This window comes from Microplitis mediator, chromosome 4 (assembly GCF_029852145.1).
Source record: "Microplitis mediator isolate UGA2020A chromosome 4, iyMicMedi2.1, whole genome shotgun sequence".
Taxonomy (NCBI): Eukaryota; Metazoa; Arthropoda; class Insecta; order Hymenoptera; family Braconidae; genus Microplitis; species Microplitis mediator.
In genome coordinates, this window is record NC_079972.1 from 16,240,828 (window position 1) to 16,267,992 (window position 27,165).

General features: G+C 27.3%; 3 protein-coding genes across 4 annotated transcripts; 1 reads left to right on the forward strand and 2 right to left on the reverse strand.

The window, feature by feature from the left end:
- Positions 1 to 21: 21 nt before the first annotated feature.
- On the reverse strand, positions 22 to 3,183 carry LOC130667240 (zinc finger protein 418-like). Its single transcript, XM_057468734.1, has 12 exons — positions 2,910 to 3,183; positions 2,244 to 2,408; positions 2,094 to 2,159; positions 1,919 to 2,029; positions 1,738 to 1,851; positions 1,568 to 1,663; positions 1,375 to 1,473; positions 1,131 to 1,292; positions 922 to 1,062; positions 466 to 859; positions 269 to 394; positions 22 to 186 (listed from the first exon to the last, which is right to left on the reverse strand). The coding sequence occupies exons 1-10, from the start codon at positions 3,181 to 3,183 to the stop codon at positions 828 to 830; spliced, it is 1,260 nt and encodes a 419-aa protein (XP_057324717.1). The 3' UTR covers positions 22 to 186; positions 269 to 394; positions 466 to 827.
- Positions 3,184 to 5,698: 2,515 nt separating this feature from the next.
- Positions 5,699 to 11,783, forward strand: LOC130666696 (uncharacterized). The gene is made up of 5 exons (XM_057467916.1): positions 5,699 to 6,325; positions 7,876 to 8,029; positions 9,078 to 9,309; positions 9,379 to 9,780; positions 9,854 to 11,783. The coding sequence occupies exons 1-5, from the start codon at positions 6,280 to 6,282 to the stop codon at positions 11,276 to 11,278; spliced, it is 2,259 nt and encodes a 752-aa protein (XP_057323899.1). The 5' UTR covers positions 5,699 to 6,279; the 3' UTR covers positions 11,279 to 11,783.
- A 222-nt stretch (positions 11,784 to 12,005) lies between these two features.
- Positions 12,006 to 26,817, reverse strand: LOC130666692 (GATA zinc finger domain-containing protein 14). 2 transcript variants are annotated; one of them, XM_057467901.1, is made up of 7 exons: positions 25,535 to 26,817; positions 19,574 to 19,646; positions 18,786 to 19,015; positions 17,757 to 18,048; positions 16,828 to 17,046; positions 16,124 to 16,757; positions 12,006 to 14,003 (listed from the first exon to the last, which is right to left on the reverse strand). In XM_057467901.1, exons 1-7 carry the CDS (start codon positions 25,798 to 25,800, stop codon positions 12,298 to 12,300), a joined length of 3,420 nt encoding a protein of 1,139 aa, XP_057323884.1. In that variant the 5' UTR covers positions 25,801 to 26,817; the 3' UTR covers positions 12,006 to 12,297. The 2 variants fall into 2 exon arrangements, with proteins under 2 accessions (XP_057323884.1, XP_057323885.1); XM_057467902.1 differs by lacking the exon at positions 25,535 to 26,817 and adding an exon at positions 24,800 to 25,092.
- Positions 26,818 to 27,165: the final 348 nt, after the last annotated feature.

Genomic DNA, 27,165 nt, shown 5'->3' on the forward strand with positions numbered 1-27,165 from the left:
TTGCTAAGCTTGATCTTACCGTTTGTTTATTTTTTTATTTTATTTTATTTAATTTTATACATAATATTTTTACAATAATAGTTAACAAGATTTAATAACTTTATTTTTTCTTTAAATTCAAGTCACACATCTTTTCATATATCCAAGACAATGAAATGGTTTGCAGCAATTTTCTTCAACAGTGCACTTGAATAAAAAAAAAAAATGATGGAAAAAGTTATGAAAAATATAATTCAATAGTCATTAGATATTTTAAATCATTACTTACGAACTCTCCGATAACTGCACATTTTTTAGTTGCTGCTAAAATCATCGTTATTGATAATAATCCAATAATCATTATAAAAATAATTTTTTTAAGCATTATGGAAAGATAATAATTATATAATTAAATCTATAATTAATATGAATTCATGTTAAATATTATTAAACATTAATGAATTGAAAAAAAAGAAACGCCTTTACCTTAATATTTATTTTTGTGTTTAAAAAACTGATTGAAAAATGCTAAAAATCGCTTACATTTATACATTTGATTATTATTTATCAGTTTATAATCTAGTATTATCTGATTTTATTTATTTATCGATAAAAAAAACTTGTGCGGTGTTTATTAAGCTTATCATTATTTTCTTTTTACGACAATAAAAATAAAAATTAAAAATAATATTTTTTTAAACCTTATCCATAACCAAGATATGTTGATTAAATTACGAGATATTATTCTTAAATTTATAATCTTAAAAACTATTTTACACAATTGTAATATGTGTCTACAAGTAAAATATATATATATATATCCTGAAGAATATAATATTTCCATATTTTTATCGGTATGAGCACGTTCTTCTGTTATGTCCTAAAAATATGATAAAGTTATTTTTTAAAAAATTATAGAATAAATAATTTTTTTTATTATACCTTGACCACCACACAGCCCACATGAGTAGCTTCTTCCGCCGCTACCAGATGAAGATAACGATGATGATGGTCGTGGTGAGAAGGATGAAAATGATGGAGTAGGAGATGAATTATTTAGCGAACAAGTTCTTCTATTATGACCTAAAAAAATTTCAATCATTTATAATATTATATAATAGCAATAAAACACTAAGTGGAGATACTTTTACCTTGACCACCACATAGCCCACATGAATAGCTTCTTCCGCCACTATCAGATGAAGATGATAAAAGGCGTTGGATTGATGATGATCCGGAATACTCATTTGGTGAAACTCCCCGAGTACTTGATGATAAAACATTATTAAGTGCACAAGTTGTTCTGTTATGTCCTAAACACACAATGAGAAATAATATCACTTGATAACGATCTACTAAAATAATTTATATTGTATGACATTAACACAAAAATACCTTGACCACCACACAATCCACATGAATAATTTCTTCCAGTTGAATTTAATGAAAATGTAGTAATTGGAATATTTTGAGGACAACTAGTTCTGTTATGTCCTAAAAAAAATTTTATTTACGACATATTTTAATATTTAAATTATTTATCTTAGTGATATTCGTAAATAAAAATAATAAATAAGTAATTACACACCTTCTTTTCCGCAGTTTCCGCAAGTATAAGTCCTTTTTGGAGTAGAGGTAGCAATCGCTACAGGTTTATTTTCCGGGCATGTTGTTCGATTATGCCCTACATAAAATATAAATCGTCTATCACATATTTATAATTATTAATTATTTAGGTTTATATTTTTATAATAGAACCTGATTTTCCACAGTTACCACACGTATACGTCCTCTTGGGTATTTCTGAAGATGTTGAAGTGGACGCAGGAGTACTTTTGCTACTATTTTGTGGACATGTTGTCTTATTATGTCCTATAATATAATTTAAATAACGGATTGAAATTAGTCAATTGTATGTAAAATTATAATAAATAATTACCTTCATCACCGCACACTCCGCATTTGTATGTTCTTTTAGACGGCGTAGTTAGATTAGCTGATGATTCGGCAGCAGAAGATGATTTTAGTTGACAAGTTCTTTTATTATGGCCTAAATAATTTATATAATTAATTAAACATTTATAATAATAAATATTACGATTATAAATGAATACCGTCTCGACCGCAAACACTACAAGTGTATCGTCTTTTAGGTTCGTCTGATGTTGTCTTCTTGTCTCCTATAATTTAAAACAGATTCATCTTTTAGCTTTTACTTGATTATATAATGATTAATCTGGATGTTTTTTTTAAACTCAGTTGACCTTTAAGTAGCGATTGTAAATATTTTCTGTTATCCTCGTTTGTATGTGACAAATTATTTTCATTCTGATTGAATGGTTCTGAAAACAAGTACTTTGTTCCTCTATCGTTATCTATAGATTTGTATTCTTCTCTATTTAACAAATCATAGAGTAGATTTTTTGAAACTGCTTAAGGAACCGTCTCATTAAATCCTGAATCATCATAATTATTTTTTTCATTCTCATTTTCTGTCGATGAAACGTAAGCATTTTCTATTTTATTATTGTTTGCAGACTCATCATTAGTAATTTCTTCATCTTCATCTTCTTCTTCTTCTTCTTCTATTTCTTCATCAGATGACTCATTTTCTTCGGAATATTTCAGTATCTCTATTCCAAGATGCGTAACATCGGGAAGTTGATCTTTCGATAAAATCTCAAGCTTAAATTTTTTAAAATTTGTAGGTAAAATACTAAGAAGTATATTGCTGAGTATGAATTTATTTTTATATAAATCAACTCCACAATCATACAATTTATCGAGTATATCGTAAAAATTTATCAAAGCAGGTTTTATGTCAAAATTGTCCGGAATCTGAGAAAGGGCAAACAATTTTTCAAAGAGATTGCTTTTATTAAATTTACTTTTACTACCAAAAACTGTTTTTATTTTATTCCAAGTTTCACTAGCTGATAAATTCGGATCTAAATGAACTTTTTTAAGTATTGATTCGGTAATAAATAGAGTAATAGTAGATTTAGCATAATTATTTTTTCGCTCCCACACCGCTAGATCATTTTCTTTGTTCCTTAATGGTTTTGATGAAAAGTCCCCATCGACATACTTCCACAAATCAGTTTTTGTCAAATAATCCTCAACTTTTATCTTCCATGTATCGTAATTATCTTCAGTTAATAGATCGATTTCGAATCCATCGTCAAGTAATTGGGTGTGGCCCATTTTTCTTAACCGAATTAACAATTTTTAAAAATAAATTGTACAATTTTTTGATACTCCCGATAGAAAAAAATGATATTAAGTGAAAATATATTTAATTAATCGAAATATTACAGTAACGTAGTTTAACAACCAACAGGACCAAAAGAGCACGTCTGTACGCTCCACACTTGTTGCTACAACTTGAAAAGCCGCTAAAAAGCTATAAAAAACATTACTGGATTCGCTGAGTAGACGATGACATCATGTTTCAGTAGTCGCATATTGGCAGGGAGTCTAGTATATGGTGGGGACAATCGAATCGATTGTAGCGCCTGCAGTGGTCAAAATACGCGTTAAATCGCACTTGTCTTGTGAATAGTTAAATGAAAGCAATGTTAAAAAATAAGAACAAGTAGTTGTTGTGTTGTTAATTGCAAAAATACTGACAGAAATAGTAATTGCAAGTTTTATACATCTTAATCCATGATGTTCATCTTTGGCTAAAAATTATTACGGGGAATTTTTTAAATTACAAATTTTTAACTCAAAGTATTTTTAATTATTGAGTTTTTAAATTTAACATTACGAATAATTAAAATCACTTTAATTTCTTTACTTAATGCAAATTAATAATTTTAACTTTGAAAAAATTATAATAATAATTATTTTAACTCATTTGTTATTATGACTATTATTGTTGTTATTATTATTATTACTAGCTAACCTTAAGTCGTTCAAAATAATATTTATTTTGTATTTATTAAAATTTTGTATACTTATTTTTTTCTGTACAATCTATTCTATATTTTTCCACTTTTCAAATGTGGTATCACACATATATTTCGCAATCTTTAAAAATTTTAATTATTTGTTTATAAAAACTTTCCGTATTCTCTCTGTGCTTTTTGAGGATGATTTAATGTGGTCGACAGATGTCGTTTTCGTCGCGCACCTTGCCAATATATATAAATCATATGAAATACAGATCCCGATGATAATGATCGACATTCCTACTTACCGACCGTAGATCTGAAAAAATTATTGAGTGTTTTTAAATTCAACTCAACGCCACCAAAATATCAATAAATTTATAATTTAAAAAGTGAATAAACAAATAAACCTCAAGTTACAAAAATTATGTATTACGATTGCTGCGATAAATAGTAAATAAAACTAAAGATTGTCGCTATTTTTTACAGAAAATTTTAAGTTTCTTATAACTTTCATCATTTTCTTATTTTTTTTATTTTTTTTTATAATAAAAAAAATGTATAAGAATTTCTGACTAAAGAGGACGAAACTCCGAGTGTCGTCCGCCTATAAAATAATTTATTCTTCCGGAATTTATTTGACTTTTCCTGCTCAAACGTCAAAATCGGTTAATTAGTTGAAAAGTTAAAAAAATAACACTTTATGTTATTTTTGCTGGATAAATCAAAATGTATTGTACTAAAATCATACCAACTCTTCTTCTTCATAGTCTCTTTCGAATGTTTATATTAATATAAAATTAAAAACATCTATCCATAATATATATATATTTAACAGATTTATGTGACGTTTCTTCCAATATTATATGTCTATTAAATCAATTTACGCCCTAAGGAGCTGTTAAATTTCCTAGGGAGTGCAGATGTTTCTATTATATATATTTTTTTTTTTTTTTTATTTGTAAGCTGCCCACCCATCAAGCCAATAGATTTCTTAATCTGCTATGTACTGCTATAATTCATACAATATATATATATATATATATCCACGCGTCACAAATTTCACATGCTCAAGAGTCAAACCCAACTGGAGTATGAGAAAAAAAAAAATCAGACAATCGCTAACAGACAAGAACGATACGTGACAAAGGATCCCATAGGTCGTAAAATTTACCAGAGCGTTCGAATGATACTGATGCACATTTCCTTCTCTATTCTTTGATCACCTTCACCTGCTCTATATGTCTTTTTCTTATAGGTATAAAGATGTAAAGATATAGAGATGTTTAGGGGAAATATGATGGTATTTCAAAGTTAAACGTTAAACTATTGTGCTGTTATGTGGTGGTTTCAATCAGAGATACTTTGTCACGTTTAAAAAATAAAATCCCTTTAGGTAAATAGCAACGACAATATCCTTAAGTTATAATGCTGAGAAGGATGTTGATTTTAATAAAACGACGGGAGGTTGCGTGAAAAATAAATACTTAATTGTGTAGTTATACCTTTTTTTTTTCGGTATATTTTTCAGAGAGTGATGTCTCAATAATTGTAAATCTTTATAAACCATACTCTCAATTGGTATGCAATAAAATATAATCATTAAAAATATTATACAGTCCATATACATACTTTTGTTTTTATAAATTGTTAAATATTTATAAATAATAGTATTTCATATCTGACCGTGAATAATTATTTTTTAAAATGGGACTAAGAAAGAAAACCACATTTTATAATTTTAAACATTTTTAAGGTTGTCCCCATGAGTTTCTCAAAATCCTGAAAATATACAAGGACACAGATAAATCTACTGTATACTGTTTGTTAAAGACGTAAAAACTGCAACTCTCTAGAACCTTGGTCCCTCACAGCGGGTTATCCAGTTTACTTTTAGCTTTTAACATTAGTTGATCTATACCATCTATACTATTTCAGTAGAGATAGGAAACCCAGAGGAGAGAACCCAAGAGAGAATCCAAGAGAATCCAAGAGAATCCAAGAGACTGATGACTCGGGGCTGCTTGACACTGCCTGCCACTGCTGCTCCTGCTGTTATACTCAGTTATACTCTGCTGTTGGTGGCTGTTGGGACTCGCAATCTTCTTCTTTTTCTTCTTCTTCTCCTTCTTCTTCTCATTGACAAAAGTGGGGACAAACATATAAATGCTTGGGGTGAATCTTACAGAGTCGACAGTTTATTCATGGACCGCATAGCCGTATTTTCGTCTGATTTATTTTTTATCCTATTTTAATGACATATTCATGTTCAAGTCATATTTAAATATCAGTGATTGCTTCAAAAATATTAATAATTAACAACTATGGTTTTATTTAATAAGTTTTCAAAATAAACATGTGATAAAATATAAATTATTAAAAGTGAGATATTTAACAATTAAATATAATGAAGCTTACTTGGATCATTTTATTATTAATCATCAATATTATTGGTAAGTTTATTTATTATATATAGTTTTTTTTTGCATACTTCGAAATCACTCTAACAATAATCTGAATGATAAGATAATGACCTGGTCAAAAAAAAAAAAAAAAAAAACTTTGTATATACATATATCTATATGGATAAAAAAGGACATATCTTCACGTCATTCCAAGATGGTCTTGGCTTGCATACCAATTGAAACAATAACACCACCAGCATATCAGGATGAATAAAAAGATTTAAAGGATAGTGCACGAGTGTTTCTAATATTTAATTTACATGGCTAGAATACCTAATTTCATTATCTCCCCTGTATAATTTCTATAAATACTAAGTCTTTCGGTATTCATATAATCCTTAGAGAAAAAACTAGTAAAATATTTAATATTATGGAATAATACCAACAATAGAACAAATACTCATATATATATCATGAGTAGCTATTAATTATCAGTATATTCTCAACCAACTAGATTCAACAGCTCGACATATGTGCTGCAGATCTTTAACATATAAAGGGAACCGTTAAATTTTATTTTTAAAAAATCTTTACACTTTTATTTACACTACAGTCACTTCCTAAATCACAAAATTGAAACTCCCAAACATATTTAGTCCTCTATAGGATGTAAAAATTAAAAAAAAAAAAAAAGTTATTCTAACGTTATAATTTATAATAAAAATAATAGCTTAACAAAATATGCATTTTTTGATAATTTTGTCCTTTTATTATCGAGAATGCTTGTAAAATAAAATTGACCTAAGGTATTTTAGTCATGGGTAAAAAATGTTAAAACTTTAACCCTGCACAATTGGGATCTACAATTCTTGCCACCTTGGGTCTAAAAACGCAAGGATATTTTTTTGTCCTTTCTCAAGTTTGTCCTTCAGCTTTTCTCTTAGATGTAAATGTAATTTTCAGTCGTTTATTTCTGCTCTTTAGATATAGGGTATATCACCGTTAAATCTATCGAATAAGGTAATAGTTTTTAGGCAGTTTAGTAGCAGTAGGTGGACCCAGCATAATAATAATTGTATATCTGTATATAGATAATAATCCACTATAGCAGTGTGTTTACCTTTCGTTTTTTTTTTTTTTTTTTCCGTTTTTTTTTTTATCTCTGTTAAAGTCCTAAATCTCTGGTCGCAGAGCAACGGGTGGTTGGTATAAGATTCTTTTCCTCTATAGATTCTCTTGGCAATATAGACCTACCTGCTTTTAAAATCTTTGGTTTTATATTCTCACTAACTCACTAACTCTCAAACCCATTCTTCTGGATCTCTGAGAGCCGTATTGTAAAAGACTACGATAAAGGAGATTTTAAATAAATAATATGTATAAAAAAAAAAAAAGAAAAAAAAAAGTAGTTTATAATATACATTTGGTTAAAGTTATAAAGTTAATTTTGGGGTGGTAGTTTTGATAACCCGTGGGTCACAATACTACTACTTATATGGGAAGAAAAAATGTTTATGTTGCCTATACATGTGCCACATGAATATATATGATTGGTAATTAAAAATTAAAAAATCGAGAGTAATTTATTTTATTTTTAGGAATATGTGAAGGTTATGGAATTTGGAACGGTGCCTGGATGGACTGGAGTGGCGAACAATGTGAGGCTGCTATCAAAGAGGTTGTCAATGAGGATCGAGCAACTGTTGTTGATGATAGTCCACACAGACTACATGCTACTTGGCTGTCACAAGAGTAAATCACTAATTATAATTATTTATACTTTTATATGTATATATATGTTGTTATTTTTTTTGTCCATGATACATTTTTTTTTGAACACGTTTATGTGTGGTTTTTTAGTTTTGAGTTATAATGCTAACTGCCACTTGCCATTTGCTATTTGCCATTATCCATTTGCCACCACTTTCTCATTAAGACCATATGGCGTGAATTCGAAGAATCTCTTTTTAAATCTTTTATTCTCATCATATTTAATGATCTACAACACTATCTAATAACAAAAAAAAAGATATACATATATGTTAAAATATGTCTAGTCATGAGAATTATTTTTAATTGCTACAACAAGGATATTTTTTTATAATTATTTTTTTTTGTTATTGGCTTCGAAGAAAAAAAATACATTACATATCTTATTGACCAGTAATTGTTGCAAGTACAGTAATAGTATTATTCATTTTTACAGAATTTTAGCTTTTAGCTTTGTAACACTGTCCTTATTGTCAAAAAAATGTCTATAGATTGTAAGATTGATGACGGTCATGATGGTAAACAGTATAGCGATTTCAGAGCTGCTAAGCTACATTTTATTATTCTCTCATAGTCTATCGTACCTATTACAGTAAAAAGACGAATTTTATTTTATTATATTTTATTTTTTTTATCCACCACTAGTTAAATTATTTTTATTATTTACAATACTCCAAATTGGTACAATTATGAAAAAAATTATATACATTTCCTTATACTTATTTGTTAAATCACAGTTTCTGTACACATAATTACGTTTTACTCACTTTTTTATAATTTTTTGTTTATCATGATGACAACTAGTTGGACCCTTATTCTTAGAAAATTCTCCGTCAGTTTTGTTTTGTCGGATGTTAAAAGTCTTAGTCATTATATCAGATTAGATATTTAAGTATTTTAAATGATGGAATTTAAAAAATAATCATTGTTTTTTTAAGAGATTCAAAATTTTAATAAAATAAAAAAAACAAAGAGTCTAAAAGAATTTATTATTTATATAACAAAAGTTTATATTTTTTTTTTTAAACAGATGTGAAGTACGTGCTGGACCAGAATATTTAATCAGAAAATATACATTTTATAAAAATGGAACGTTTCTTTTGGTACGACATCATTATGCAGAAGAGTCATGTAGTGTTGCTACACATACTGTTACCGCAAGGGGTGTAATACGACTCTTGTCATCATCAGGATTTGCTCCTGGTGCAACAGAAGCTAAATATCAGTTGGATCATGTTCACATAATACCATTAACACGACAAGTTAGTATAAATATTTTTAAAATAAAAATAAAAAAAAATTAAATATTAATATTGTTATTTAAAAATCAGGTTGCTCATAAATTTGGACACCGAGTGAATGTCAGTTGCACCCCTCAACCTCGATGGAGAGCGTACGGTGCTCATATTATTTATGAATCACAATCATCACAGAGATCTTTAAATTTAAATTGGGAAACACCAAAATATTATTTATTTAAACGTAGTCAGCAAAGAAAACATCACTGGAGTGGTGGTAATTTGAATTGTCTTGAACCATTAGGTATTGACTTTAATGAATTAAAATTAATTAGAGTAGAAAAAAAACCAGCTACATCAACAGCATTTGGATTAGGATTAAACGGTCATCCAAGAGTTGAACTTTTATTGGCTAGTTTACCACCCAATATTTATTCAAAACAATTTCATCGATCTTCTTCATTGCAACCTAATACTCTTATACGTAGTGATACGGTAAATAAAAATTTATTATATATATATATATTATAATTTATATTTCTATATTATATTGATTTATAACTTACAGACACGTGGATGTTTAGTTTGTGGAGCAATATCCCGTGCCACAGAAAGCAGTCCACCACTTTTACATCAAGTAGCAGCACTTCCAGCTCTATTAGGTGGTTCATGGATTTCCTCAAGTTGTGAAAGCTGTGAGGGTGGTGTTTGGATAAAACGCCAGCTACAATTTTACTCGGGAGATGTTTTATGGACAGGTCGTTGGGACTATTATTCAGATCCAAAATGTTATAATTTTTTATATGCCGTAACAGCAGCTGGAAGTTATATTCAACGTACCGGAAGACAAAAAAGACATGAAATATCATCAACAAATGATGATAATGATGATTCATCTGAAATATCTTTATTTTCTTCTTCTTTGAGAGATGATCCTAGTAGTAGTGAAAAAATAAATAATAATAAAAATGATAGATTTATTGATGATAATTTAAATGACTATGTTATTAGATCTAAACGAAATAGTAAAATTAAAAATTATTCAACCGATGATAAATGGGATTTTGATTGGATAACTTCTGACTCTGCTAAATTACTTGATATTTTTGGATCTTCTTCACTTCGTATGCCATTACCAAAAAATTTATTTAACAAAAATACTCCATCATTAAAAAATAATTTAAATATTATCAACAAACAAAAAAATAATAATGATAAAATAGAAATTTCACAAACAATTACTGTTACTACGAAATCACTTTTATCAGATACAACTCCATCAGATACAATAATTAGTTCAACAACTGATGATACTCTATGGGATAGAATTGAAAATAATGATGATGATATGAATAAAGCTGTTATTGATAATTCTTATCGTCATTTATTTAAAAATTATCAGCCATCAATGGCTCAATCATTTACATTGATGTTAAGAGGTAATCAACAACATGATGAAAAATTATCAGAAGAATCAAAAATTTCAACTAAAAAACCATCACCAGTAGTATCACAAATACCAGCTGGTACAACAGAATTAGATTTACATGTTGCTGAAAGTTTATTGATAGCTGGAGATTTATCAATAGCTCATAGTTGTGGTGCTACTATTGATGATAATGGTCATGGTGGTTTTATTATTCGACCATTAAATATTTGGCCAAGAAATTGTGTTAAACATGCATTAGAAGCACCATCTACATTAGGATTAAGAGCAAGAATTGGTGTTAATTGGAGTGGTCAGTACACTTTATTATTAGGGCCACGTGATGATAGTCTTTGGGAAGCTCCTTTAAGACAATGCGGTTCTACTCCAGCTTACAATAATCTATTACGATCACATTTAAGACTAAGTCTTGGATACAGGTATGGCCTTTTCATTTCTTCTTCTTCTTCATCATCATCATTATCATCATCTATCTTAAGTAACAAAAATTATTTATCAATAATATTTATTTATTTTACGTTATTTTCTGTTTTTTATTATTATTAAAAATATTTATTTATTATTTAAATTTAATATATATGTATTATAGTGTATATACTATTATTATTTAAAATTGTAAATAAGTACAATTTAAAGTATATTTAATGGTAATTAGCCAAAGTTATTTTATTCCAATGATACCTGACAAATGATTTGTTATTATTATAATTTATAAAAATAATGGCTAGTATACTTTTAAATATAACAATAACCCAAACTCCCAGTGAATGTTTAATTTTTAAATTAATAAATGTGGAAAATATCGACTTGATCATTTTATCACCTCATATATTATAATTACTATATAATTTATAATAAATACATAACATTATGAGCAGCAGAATAATTTTATTCTAGAGCTAAGAAACTTGGGTTTAAAAAAAATAAAAAAATAATTTACTCATACTAGATATATTTTGTACTTGATGCAAATTTATAAAAAATATTAATAAATATCGGCTTAACGTCACTTTAGGATCAATACCCCAATGAATTTCATTTATTATTTTAATTTTAGGACATATGTAAAATGTTTATTTTAATTATATTATTAAGTACTTTTAATGTATATAACATTTCATTATTTAGATATAAAAATAAAACAATATTTACTTATTTCTGATATTAAAAAATTTTTTTTATCAATATCCCTTTTTTTGCATAATTAGTTTTAGTTTTGCTGGATAGGATAATATATATATAGATAGATTAAATAATGTGATATAAGCGCAAGTTAAATATTTTATCAATAAATTTATATATTTTAAATAGTATATCATTATTTAATTACAATAAAAATAAATAATTTAACATATATATATATATAAATATTTAACAGTATATACCTCTCACCAAAATTACGTATGACCTTTTAATAAATATATTTAAATTATTATTATTATTTTTTTCAATAATACTCATTGCACGACATCCATCTTACTCTCAGTCTCAAAGTAATAAAAATAAAATAAATATTTTCATTTTTCTTATATATATATATTTTTTTTTTTTCTCCGCCTAAAAATTTAATACAATCCAGAAATAATATCTGTAACCTTGCAACGATTGTTAACAATCGATGGGACAGAATTTTTTCTTGATTGAATATTATCTGATAATTTTATTGCATTATGATTACCGGAATACTTTCCTGCATTAAATCGATTTTGATTTAATCCAAAAGCACCACCATTTGATTTATTGCCAGATGTTGAAAAAATTATTGAATCATTAACAAAAAATTTATCAGATGATTTTTTATACGCATATGATGAAATTATAGACGAATCATTTTTAAAATTATCATTATTTAAATTTAATGCTCTACCAAAATTATTAAAATGATATTTATTAGCTAAATTTTTCGGATTAGTTATTTCCTTTGAATATAATTCTTTATCATTTCTCAATATAGATGATGACTTTGATGACAACGACGACGACGATGATGATGACAATGACGATGATGATGATGATGATGATGATCCATTTATTTTTTTTGATAATCTATTGTTACTTTTTACTGCAAGTTCTTTATCATGTGATCTATTTAAATTTTCATTTTTATTATTATCATTATTTATTCTTAAATGTAAACTTTTACCAACATTTTGAATAGCTGAAACAGATTTGTGTTTTTTTGATCCATTGCCTCCAATAACAATATCGACTAATGAATTTAAACCTTCATCGATTCTGTCTAAAGATTTAGTTAATTTTGAGTTAGGTGAATTTTTTTTTATATTAGATAATGAATCTGAAACTGGTGGAATTACTATTTTATATGGTTTAAAACGTCTTGAAAGAGTTTGATGCATCAAAATCATGTTGTTGTCATAATAGTTGTCAACATAATCAAGTCGATTCTCACTACCAACTACTCGATTTTTATGATTATTATTATTATTTATTTCTTTTGGTACGAAATACGATAATACCTGATGACATGACTCTGATCTACGTATTTTTTTATAATTTCCATCATCGATTCGTCTGCTGCTTAAATTATTTCGTGACGACGGTAAGTTGTTATTTGTTTTAAGACTCGTATCAAATAAATTCATACTTTCAAATTTTTTAATACGATCCTCAATTCTAGTCGTTGATGATTTTGTTATACTTTTATCTAAACAATTTTGACTTGCTGATCGTCGTAATAATTTTTTTTCAATCTGGCTCTTGATGTAACGTTGATTGTGATGGTGATTATTATTATTATTATTATTAAGGTGACTTTCAAATTGTCTTGTTTCAAAATATTTACATGGTTCAGTTAAATTATTATCATCATCAGTATCATCAACATTATTTAATATTTCATTATTATTATTATTGGTTACTAATTTAGATTCAGATTCTTCGCGTATTGTTACCCCTCTTTTATTTAAATAAAGGCCACAATTATTTTCATCATTATTATCATTGTTATTGTTATTAATGTATTTTAATCGTGATGCACTCAATAATGAATCACTTTCATCACAAAATATATCTTTTTTAACTTGATCATTATCATTATTATAACCTATTGATATATTTCCTAAAAATTCATCATTAGGAGCATTATCAGAAGTTATAATGGTTGATAAACATTGTGGAATTTTTCGCGGTGGTTGTGGGTATAAAATTGCTGGTACAATAGCTTCTTCAACTTCAGGGCCTTGTACAACTATTTTTAAACATTTTCCATCAACTTTTGTATCATTATTATCTATTGTTATTTTTTCAGCATCTATTAAATTAAATAAATCAGAATTAATTTTTTCTTGATTAGATAATTTAATCATGCATCTATATCCACTATTTACACTGGTCACAGAAATTAAGGGATAGAAAAAAAATCCGAAATTTTTAGGTGATTTTCAACATGCTGTAACTCGGTAAAAAATGGTCGTATAAAAAATCTAAAAAAAGCAAATTGTAGCCTCAAGTTTCTAGTTTTCAGATCTGGACCTCAAAATTTTTTATCATGTACGGTTCCGGTGTAATCATAAGAAAACCAACGAAAAAAAAATTTTCAAAATTTTTGCTGGTCTTTCAATACCTCTATGGGCGACAATAAATTTTTTTGAATAATCCGACTGTCTGACTTTTCTCGGAAATTTTATGCCCTTTAATTTGGTGGCCTTAAAAAGTCTCTACGACGATTTGGCGCCGAGTTATCATTGATCAAAGCAAAAAAGTCTATTTTGGCTTTGATAATCAATAACTCCGGATGTATTGGTCGTACAGAGAATGGAAGCAGGGTTTTGAAAACTGGAAAACATTCTCTATGAGGCAAAATTAGTGGCATTTGATAGAAAAATTTTTTTTAAAGCGATATTGTTTGGTAAAAAACAGGTAAAAATTCACAAATTTAAGGATATTCGGAAATCTTGCTATAACTTTGGATATAAAGGATGAACAAAGGATATCTTCGACTTTTTTTCAACCTCAAAGTGTCCTGAAAAAACCCTGAAAATTTCAAATCGCTGCGATTTTTCTTTCTTAGTGCCCCGAAGCTTTGAATTTATCGATTTTCTCAAAAATCACCATAATTGGTAGTTTCTCGGTTTTTGTTCATTTTTTCGATTTGAAAATGGTTTTTTTACCGATAATCTTCATTTCTTCGATCAAAAAGATCGATTATCGGAAAATATTGAAAAAAAAAAAATTTTGAAAAAAATTTTTTTTTTTTTCAAAATTTTTTTTTTCAAAAATTTTTTTTTTTCAAAATTTTTTTTTTTGTTGTATCTGAAATGATTTATCATTGTCAAAAAAAAATTCCTAAAATTTTTTTTACCGCCGGCATTAGAGTTACCCAAAGGGTATGTTTGTTAAGTTGACATTTGAAGCAGATGCAGTTACAGCGGTAAAAAAAATTTTTGGAATTTTTTTTGACAATGATAAATCATTTCAGATACAACAAAAAAAAAATTTTGAAAAAAAAAAATTTTTGAAAAAAAAAATTTTGAAAAAAAAAAAATTTTTTTCAAAATTTTTTTTTTTTCAATTTTTTCCGATAATCGATCTTTTTGATCGAAGAAATGAAGATTATCGGTAAAAAAACCATTTTCAAATCGAAAAAATGAACAAAAACCGAGAAACTACCAATTATGGTGATTTTTGAGAAAATCAATAAATTCAAAGCTTCGGGGCACTAAGAAAGAAAAATCGCAGCGATTTGAAATTTTCAGGGTTTTTTCAGGACACTTTGAGGTTGAAAAAAAGTCGAAGATATCCTTTGTTCATCCTTTATATCCAAAGTTATAGCAAGATTTCCGAATATCCTTAAATTTGTGAATTTTTACCTGTTTTTTACCAAACAATATCGCTGTAAAAAAAATTTTTCTATCAAATGCCACTAATTTTGCCTTATAGAGAATGTTTTCCAGTTTTCAAAACCCTGCTTCTATTCTCTGTACGACCAATATATCCGGAGTTATTGATTGTCAAAGCCAAAATGGACTTTTTTGCTTTGATCAATGATAACTCGGCGCCAAATCGTCGTAGAGACTTTTTAAGGCCACCAAATTAAAGGGCATAAAATTTCCGAGAAAAGTCAGACAGTCGGATTATTCAAAAAAATTTATTGTCGCCCATAGAGGTATTGAAAGACCAGCAAAAATTTTGAAAATTTTTTTTTCGTTGGTTTTCTTATGATTACACCGGAACCGTACATGATAAAAAATTTTGAGGTCCAGATCTGAAAACTAGAAACTTGAGGCTACAATTTGCTTTTTTTAGATTTTTTATACGACCATTTTTTACCGAGTTACAGCATGTTGAAAATCACCTAAAAATTTCGGATTTTTTTTCTATCCCTTAATTTCTGTGACCAGTGTATTTTCGATTGAGATAATTTTTCTTTACCTTTACGAACTTCTTCTTCCTCAGCATCTTTTACAATTATACGTAATTCTTCTATTACATCGTCTATTGTTGTTTCTTGATCATTGTCAATAATAGTTTTGTCTGTAGTCAATTTTTGTTGCTGTAGCTGTTGATTATTATCATCATTATCATTATTATTATTATTATTATTATTATAACGACGATAATGATGATGATGATGATGATGATGATGCAAATTTTCTGGACTGCTTGAACGTTCAGAAGAACTTATACCTTCATCTTTACCGTTAGAGGATACTCTTTTTAGTTCTTCAATGTCTAATGAATGAGATTTAAAATTTTTTTCAGAGTTAATATTATCATCATCATCATCATCATCACCGTCATCGTAATTAATTATTGTTCTTTTTTTCATTTGTAATTTTTCAAGTTGATTTTGTAAAACTGTTATTTTATTTGTAAGAATTGTGCAGGTTTCTTCAGCGCGAACTAAACGTTTTTGAAGATTGTCAACATCAATGCAATTTTGTGACCATTTGTATACTTGTTTTTTCAATAAATTTCCCAACAATTCATCACTGTGATGAATTTCATCTTTTGATAACCATTGTTGAAGAGCACGAGGCTCAAGACCAGCTTCGCATGCTTCAGCCTATTATTTTTTATTTTATTTTATTTAAATTATATTGTAAATTATAATTTATAAATATATAAATACATACCTGAATATAAAGTCTTGATTGTGTACTGGGAGCAGACTTTAAAAATGCATTAAGAAATGAAATTCCAGCAACTCTTAAAGCAACTGCAGCTCGTGGTGCTAATAATGCACCAGCAAGAAATCTAAATCTTCCTCCTTCTCCATAACGTAATCGTAAAGTTGAAACGGCTTCAGATACTGCAGTATGTCCACCGGGTATCTGGCATACCTTCGTCAATAGCTAAAAATATCATCAATTGATTAATATCGTTAATTCAAGACTTGAACATCAATATTTTATCCTCAACAACAATAATAATAATCATAAGTGTGTCAATTACAGAGAGAAAGAAAGAAATACATAGTCAAGTTAAGAAATTGGTTTATGATAAGTAGAGGGTTTTAAAAATATAATATATTAATTGATATGCTACTTATGATCATAAAGAACCGTAACTACTACAGCAGTATTATAACTTGTGTTAAAACGGTTAGCTGACTGACCAATGCTTATAGGTATTTTAATGCGCGGCAAGGTTAAATATATATATATATACGGAAAAGTAAGTAAAGGTGTAGTAATTTTAAAATCATCTTGAAGAATAAGAAATCGATAAGTTAAAACTGGTCTTCTTCTGGTTATACATATAACTGATGCTTAGTTGTTATTGAGTACAACTTAAAATATAACGGGATGCCGCCTAAAATATAAATTTTTTTTATAATTGTGATACTTTGGTCATTTTTTTTAGTTAAAAAAACTACATACCTAAGTATATATATATTTAAAAAATTTTGTTAAATTGTTGTTTTTGATAAAAAATAAATAAAAATAAAGAAATAACGGTATTTGCGTATACAAGTATAAAACGATGTTGTTAAATTACTACGGTGGCTGACAAAAAGAAGAATAAGAATAAGAAAAAGATAAAGATAAAATATATATCATACTTGAAGAGCCAGAACCCGAGACCGGTTCAAGCTACTGGTAAGACAGACTGCGAGTGCAACAAGTCCCGGTTGTGCTTGGGACAAAAGTCTTGGAGCATCGGCACATCTATCAACACATGCAGCTAAACATTCAACACAACCAAGTTCATCAAGTGCCGCTCTTCGGGTACCGACACGAGGTCCACTTTGTCCAGCTGATGGTGGTGTACTTTGTACCAGTTGGACCCCCCTTAGTGTTTCTAACAGTAGAGTAATTCCGTCAGCTGGTGGGCTTGAAAATTCTTGCACAAAGCTAAAATTATAATCATTTTATTGATAATTGAGTTTAAATATATGTATAAAGTCAGCAATCATAATAAATTTTATTTTAAATAATTCAGTCAAAATTCGTATTGTTATTAAACTCTATCTTTGTTGTACTGTAACTGTAGTTTATCGTTTTCTTCGTTTGATCTAGCATAACACGTCGTTTAATTGCGTTGTTAAGAACCAAATAACGGCATCATCGTCGGAAACCGCAGATGTCGTCTGCCTGCTTATTTGCTTCCTTGCTTATTGCCTTCTCTACAGACTTCCTGTCCGAGCAGTATTATAGATATTTATTTTATTTTTTTCACGTCTTCCATTCATTTTATTATCATTATTATCATCGCAATGAAGAATAACTATTTTCATTTAAAGTTTTATAGAAATCATAGATGAATAGTGAATTAAAAAAATGAAAAATGAAAAATAATTGTATATAAAGTATGGATAAAAAGCTGGTGTATATATGTTATTCTTTTGTTGGTTTAAGAGTATAGAATAATGAATGAAGCGGTTCTTTGTATAGTATACATAAGTAATTTCTTATGCAGTAAACGCAACACTACATTTATTTTTTTAATTTTTCTTTTGTGTATTGTTTTTTTTTTAAATATCTGCCAATATTTGTATAGAATGTTAACTTTTGTTATCATATTACTTGTTATTCAGTAGAATTTACATTTACATAGTAAAATTTTGTTGACTTGTAATATGACAACTAACCTTGGAAATGCGAGTCGAAGATCAGCACGTAATTTATTAACAAGTTCGCTAACAGATGTAAATTGTCTTAATGTCATTTCACCACTTCCTGATATATAACCGGAACTTGAACTCGTTGTTGAGGGTAATGTCCCTTGAGAATCATGATCATTAGTAATGGGACGTCTGCCCCATCTTCTTAATGCTGTTGCATAATCTTCAGCATTATATGTTGGTGGACGTAAACGTTCCTATAAATAATTAATATATTTATATGATAGAATTTTATTTTTTCTCTAGCTTATCTTATGAAAAAAAAAAATTTTAAAACAAAAATTATTTTTAATTAATAAATTGATCTATTTTATACTGATGTTTAAATATATAAAAAAAGGTTTTTGGATTATTTTTTAAAAATTATTTATTTGCCTCAAGATTACTAAATTAAAAAAAAATAGAGAATAATTTTAACAGACTGATACATATAGATATCCACTTGAGTGTAATTACCATAACGTATATATATTCTATCTTTCGGTGTATGAATATTTCATAAAGGTTTATCGTTGAACAAGTTGCTATAATTTTCACGATCACGCTAATACGCTATATACGTTATATTATATTATATTATATTATATTATATTATATACGCAGTATTACACAAAGTTTCTGATGGTTAAACGGAGGTAGTTGGTGATTACTTGCCGATGAGTTTGCATTCTGATGAATACGGTTATTTAATTTACCTTCATTAAGTATTTTTTTAAGGAAACGATAGTATTAAAAATAAATTAATAAAAGTTTACTTTTTCTTGTTGTAAACTCCAAGGTTTAACAGCCAATATTTCTTCTTCTGCATTAGGTGGCATTTCTGATTCACTAAAACAAAAATTTAATAATTAAACATGTAAACTAATGAAAGTTTTAGTTTCTTTATCATCTATAGAAAAATCGCATAATAATTAGAGATAGCATGAATAAGAATAATAAATTGAAACTTGAAGGAGTAGATTCATGTCCCTATCCCTATACGTTAGGTCGGTTAGGTCTGTTGTCTGTCGTATTGCTGCCGCAAAGTTGTCGGGTTGCTGGTCAAAGCATGACATGGTCGACATGGATATGGATGAGTATCCCGTTTGCCGTATGTATAATACATATATACAAGTATAAGAAAAGTGTATACTATACATATACAGAGGTGGTTGGTAAATGTAATGTAAGGAACGTAAGGAACTAAGGACAGACAGTCGAGCGAGGCATTGACCCGTATATACACTTGAATCCTTCGTATATCAAAACATTGCTCTGTAATATACACTATAACTTTGCTGCTGTTGAGAAAAGGACACTGTATAACAACTAAAATATGTACATACATATACTATGACTAGACACCCGGACTCATGAAAAGAAATCATGTTTGTAAGATTATAGCAATACCCTTTTATACATATATAGATATTCTTATTATCCGTGTGGCTGTTAAAGCAGCCGCGAGCCAAGCAAACCGAACGTTCCACATAACACGTCAATACTTAATGTCAATAAATTTATATATACATATATATGATGTGACCCTTAGCTACTCTATCAATCTGCATCAAAAAGATCTAAACTTTTAAAAAGAAAATAAATGAGAGATTTGTGAATAAATTAAGTAGCTGCAATAGAACACAATAGTATGCGTTAAAAATAATTAGTATTTCTTATTGAGAAAACTATAATATATAATAAAATGTAATAATGGAAAGTATTATTAAAAAAAAAAAAAAAGTTAGTAATCAAAACGGTTAAACTTCCTGTTAGCTATCGCTGTTATGTGTAAATTATAATAAAAAAAGACGATACAAATGGAAATAGAAGGCAAGTTGCGTTTATATTATATTATGTTTCACGCTTCTGTTAATCAGATTATTATCAGAAGATATGAAGTAGCTAAGAACTGCTAAGAATTATAAGGAGGCGTCAATAGCCCCGGAAGACAAAGATACCTCAGTCACTCAGTGGCGCCTCTATAGGATAATATACTTAATAATTAGAGTTATATAATACCCATAGTTGTGTTATATCATCAGTATAATCACTAATAAAATTACTATTAAAATATCATTATTTAGTATATAATCGTTAACTGGTCCTATTTTACTTTTATCAACTATATTATTGACGATTTATATATATTCCTAAAGGAATTCTATATTCACTATATTCAGTATACTAATAAGATAATCATAGATATTATATTTATATTTAGTAAGAAGAACGATCGAGAAGAAAATAGATGATGGTTATAGTAAGTATAGGATCAAAATTTACGAATTTGATCAAAAATACTAAAATAATATTAATATAACGAGAAGAGAGATCATTTTTTTCATCCATATTTTATTTTTACTTATATATAGATATTTTTTGCTGTAAATACTAGCAAAGCCAAACTTAATTTATTTTTTAAAAAATATATCAGACATTTCAAATTAATATATTTATATATGAAGCGAAACTTTGTGAAAATTTAATACATATAATCAAGTAACAATTTTTATAACCTCATTTTAAAATCAAGGACAAAGTGAAAACTAAGTTTATATTTCATTTCTAAATCATATCATAATAATTTTAATTTACTGGCTCGATTTTTTAAAAATACTTGATAATGATTATTTTTATTACATATCATCATCGACTCTCTATTTCTTTCATTACACAAAATACAGACACATAGAAAAACAAACGAGAAAATTGATTTGTTTTATAAAAAAAATATATCCTTAATATATTTTAAATAATTCATAATTTTCATCACGTCAATTATAAGTTAATTTTTTCCATATAAATACATAAACTAAAATAATAATTAAATTCTTTCATATTTTATACTTGTTATTGTATATATTAACTCGGTTGAAAAGTTGTAATTATATGTGATAGTTATAAATAAATATATGTTGTATGTTCACCGTTATATGTATAGGCGGATGAATGATATGAGTAAATATATATAAAATTTTTACGCATTAAATTACAGTTTGTATAGCAGTAATTATCACCAAACTTTAGTAGTAATTAATAATAATTTGTGTTCACACAATGAGATAAAACTATAATATATAAGAAAAGATATATCTTGATGTTGAGAATAATAACAACATAAAACTGAGGAGAAAAAAAAATAATTTACTATTGCATATACCAACAGATTTTATACTCATAATATATGTATACTTTTCATTGTTTTGATAAATTTCCTTTGCTTGTTTTTCTCTTTTCTTTATCTGTATATTTACTTGGATTTCATTGTTATTTTTTTTTAAAACCCATTATAGTGTATACATTCTAACAACAATAATTATTGTTGTTGCTTTCATTATAGTATTAATTAATGCTTGATAGTTTCCATATATATCTTTGAAGTACAGATATGTAATTCTTAATAAATTATTAAGTGACTGAAAGTCACGGGTGGTGTGTATGAGTAAAATATAATAATGAATCCGGTTTATCAGCTGATGATCAAGTATTAGATCACGTGTCTTATTTTTACGCTTTGTGATAGTATTTTTTTTGTAGATGTGGATATGTGTGTATTAAAAATTTTATAAACCTATATTATCCAAGTTTCTGATTAAGTTGAGTATTAATTACGACATTTACAATCTATTTCAAATTCGTTGTATTATTGATTATTAAGTTTAAAAATTATATGTAAAAGGTAAACATAATCAATATTTATAATCCGTTATGATTTTGTCTACTTGATGTAAAAACTTTAAGTTTTTTTTTTTTATGATTATCATGATCATCATCGTCATAATAATCTGGAGGTCCCATTCTTCCATCATCTCTTACCACAAACATAAAATACATAACTGTATTATATAATATCTTTTCCGCACGCGTATAGCGTGTGCTCTCAGTGTGCGTATAATATGTCAAATTTATACATAAAATTTTGATACACAACAACATTTATTCTTTTAAGTGGTGACAAGTAGTGTCTTATTGTAATATTTGTAAAAGAAAAATAATTTTTAATCAAAACAGATTAGTATATATACATATATTATATAGTTAGTAATTTGATTTCTTATTTCCGTTGAGCTCCAGCAGCAATTGTATAGAGCAAATGAATTTTTCACACGAGTTTTTTCTTGTTGTTATTTTATTTACACTTACTCTGTATACCTATATATACATATATATATACATATGTGAATGCAATTTTACACGTAATTATTTGCAATATATAGACTTACTAAAACTTATTCAACTCATGTTCTAAGAATTATTTTTCATAATAATTATTTTAAAAAAAGAATAAGTTTAAGCATACAAAAATTTAAATTAAATCCAATTATTCCTTATGATGTTTCTCACTCAGATAATTAATTTTATGTGTACATGTATTGTATATTGTGTATATATAGTAAAATCGTTTTTATACAAATGAAAAAAATAAACAATGGTATGTCATACTTTTGTTTTTGGTCTTTGCGATTGTTATAATTCTAGGTCAAATTATTATTATATTTACTTTTAGTCAGTATCTGTTGATCATTTAAATTTAACCAACGAAAAATATACATAGATAATTAAAGATCTAAATCTCATTTTAAAAACAAATCTTAACCAAAAGAAAATTTCAAAATTTTCACATTTGTTATAACATTGAAAATTAAGTTTTTAAATTTAAAAAGTTTATTAATATTTTATAATTTTCATTATTTATTTGACTTTTTGTATCTATATAAACAAATAAGTAGATTATCTTGTGAGATTATTGCTGCCACGTCCGGCTAGGGGAGCTAGTTTTAAATAAATTTAAATACCATTTTTAATTTAAATGCCATCAGTATGATTTTCTTAATCTGATTGTTTCTTCACCTCACGATAGCATTGTTCAATTTTTTTTAGAAAGAAATGAAAAAAAAATGAGAGTTTTCATTTTTTTATCTCTTTATAGTAATAAAGAATAACGTCATTGGAATAGAAGCCAAGTTATAAAAATTAAGTGGAACAGTTGTATATACGTAATGACATCTATTTAGAGGAATGGTTAATTGCCATTTTCTATCAACTAATTTCTCTAAAATAAGGAATTTTTATAGGTGTGTTTTGTAATAATAATAATAACAATAATAAAAGTATCTTGCGTGACAAAAAGTGAGTATGCTAGGGACAATATTTATATAGATAATAATTATCTGCGTATCACATAAACTAGTCACTGTAGGTATCATCATCTTAAACACACGTCCTCATGTCACGCTCTGAATAATCTTCTGATATACATTTACTACTCTGATAATAACTATTAAGGCCTGTCTTGTTTTGACTCGTCACTTATTTACTCTAGTACTCTCCATCCTCCCCATACACTGTTGTTATTATAATTATTTTAAGTATATAGTTGTGTACACAATACGGTGCACAATGAAAAATATTATTTAACTGAATGAAAATCCATCATATTTATTTAATTCGAGAGGTTCAACTCCTCCTCCCACAACCACCATCACCAAGACAATTTAAATCTTTAATGTTAATTATTTTTAAATACAATATATATATATATACTTTGTCCATAATAACTAAGAGTTTAAAAAGTTTTACTTGTTCAACTTTAATGGCAATTTTCACACAATCATTTTTTAATTTTACATAGATAAATAAATAAATAAATATATTCTTAGAGAAACGATTGTTAAAAAAAATTTACTTATTCTTATGTATGAAAAATTAATTCAGTTTCATGTCTAAAATAAACTTTCAGAGAAATACTTGATATAATATCTCAACAGTAGAACAAAATAATCATGTGGCTCTCATTCTCATATAAATTCCATGGAATCCTTTTAAATAAATAAATAAAATCTCTAATATTATTGAAATAAAAAAAACTACCTCATAACTGAGATTTCGGTTGTTCATTAAAAAATTATATTCTAAGACAACAATACTATAGAAAAAAAAATAAAATATCTTGATATTCTATAATAATTTAAAAAACGATAAATTAATGTGATAAATACCTTTTAATAATTTTGATCCACGCAATCAAGTAAATTTAAAAGTTTCACTTAAAAGATTAATTATTATCAAGTATAACACAACTGCAATAAAAAGTTAATTTAGAAAATGACAGTTTTTTGTATTTTTATTTTGTTTATAATACGAATCAACTTCTGGTGTATAGTCGTAAGTCGTGAGTAGTCGCGGGTTAACTGACTTTATTCTTGACTGTTACTGAAATACTGACACAACAGAACAGACAACTAAGTAGTAAGACTAGTAAGTATAAGTACCGGTGGTACCGGTGTAAATGTAAAACCACCTGCATGGTAAAGCCTTACCCGCCTTACCTTACTTTACATCGAGTATTATCGGCTCGACTCGACTCGTCTCGGCTATCTAACAGGGATGAGTCATGTGTAGATGGAGGGGAAATAAAATAAAATTACTATTAACTTAAATTTATAAGACGCGCCTTTACTTATTATTTCTTTATTATTGGATCTTATAATAAAAAATGAACTTTTGTTATATTTATTGTAATATAAAATTTAACTTTTTTCTAAATAATAAATAATATATTCAAAGTTTAGATTTTTTAATTTTATTATTAATAAATATCCTCTGAATATAATTACTTATACAAATTTTCAGATAACAATTATCGCTTATTTTTTTTTTATTTTTGTATGCATTATATATATATATATATTTATGATAGTGTTAGCTGATGATAATGTAGAACTTGAACTTACCCATCATAGATAACAATAACATCTTGGTAATGGAAATCGACGCATTGATTACATCGACTGCTGTTGCTAGTACTACTGCTGCTGCTGATGCTGCATCGTGAAAAAGTACTATCATGGTAAATTTCTTTAGATTTTTCTCTTTCTTCTTCTTTTTCTAGGTTTTTTCTATTTATTTTTCTCACACTATCCCACGTTCTATTAATTAAATTAAAAAAGTAAATTTTTTTACGTGGCTCGCATCGCTGTGATGATGAGAAATTACCCATTGGTTTTTTTTTTTTTTCATAAATCAAACAGTAGCTTCACTCACAGAATATAAGATTGGTATTTTGTAAAATGTTATACAGTAACAAAAATTATCGATGGTGATGGTCGTGGTGGTGACAAAGCTCTATTTGTACTCCAACTGTACACTGTTTTGTTTTGATATTATTATATATGTCTATACGGTCTATACGGTCGGTACACTGTAAATACACGCGCCTTTATTAACGGTTTACCAGCACCGCCAGTACCAGATTTCTTACACTGCTCTTGCACTGAGGCCATTAAGATAAAAAAGGCATTACATTATTTATTTTCTGGGCCGTCTTAGATTTCCAATACTCGTATCCTACAATTTTTCTATTAACTAAATACTCAACAAACATATAAAACTGACCGTTCTTTTTATTACGTGAGTTTTGAATTTTTAATTATCTTATTGTGAATTTATTATCAACATCTCCGACTCCGCACTAACTTTTGTCTAATGTCTAATTTCATCGCTGATGTTACCCATATTGTTGTTTTAATGGCTAATTTTTAATATTCATTGATTTATTGTATTATATATTAAGAATAACAAAAAAAAAAACCGTGAATTTGACCTACTGAGCTGCATTTTGCACAGCACCAAATGCATATACATGATACATATCCGTTAATCAACCTAAATTGAATATATCCATATGTATATACTTGTATATTTTGTCTTAATTTTACAATGAAAATAATTTCTGTCCCCACAAAATTATATTTTTTCCTACTATTAAAATTAAATAATTAAACACACTGTACTACACAATTTAAAACAATTACCTTTGAAATTAAATTAAAATAACTACTAATATAGTTTTTATAGTTGTAATAATAAATATCACTGATCAATAAAAATTAGTGAATCTAAAAAATGAATGTTAAATATAATTATATTAAATTTAAACGAGTCTAAAGAAGTTAACTGTCTGCTGTCTGCTGTCTACGGTATACTAGAGTGCACTTGATGTCTTGGTTGGTTTTGGTCTTGGTACATAACTGCTTGGCTGGTTAGTAACCGTGAGGTGAAGATGTGTTGTTTGCATCATATCACGTGTATCGTCCAAACTCCCCAGACTCCAGTCTCGAAACATAACATATACATGTACTTATGTGCAACACTTGTAGTGTCATATACATATACTGAATTAATAAACAACTAGATCCATTAAGCAATATATACAAAAAACAACCTATATTAATTAACTAAACTAACAATAAAAATCTTATTATTAAATAATTAAATAAGCCTGTATAGAGTTATTATTAAATAAATGTATTGTTCTAGCTAAAATAAATCTGTTCGGAAAAAAAATCACTTTACTTATCAGATG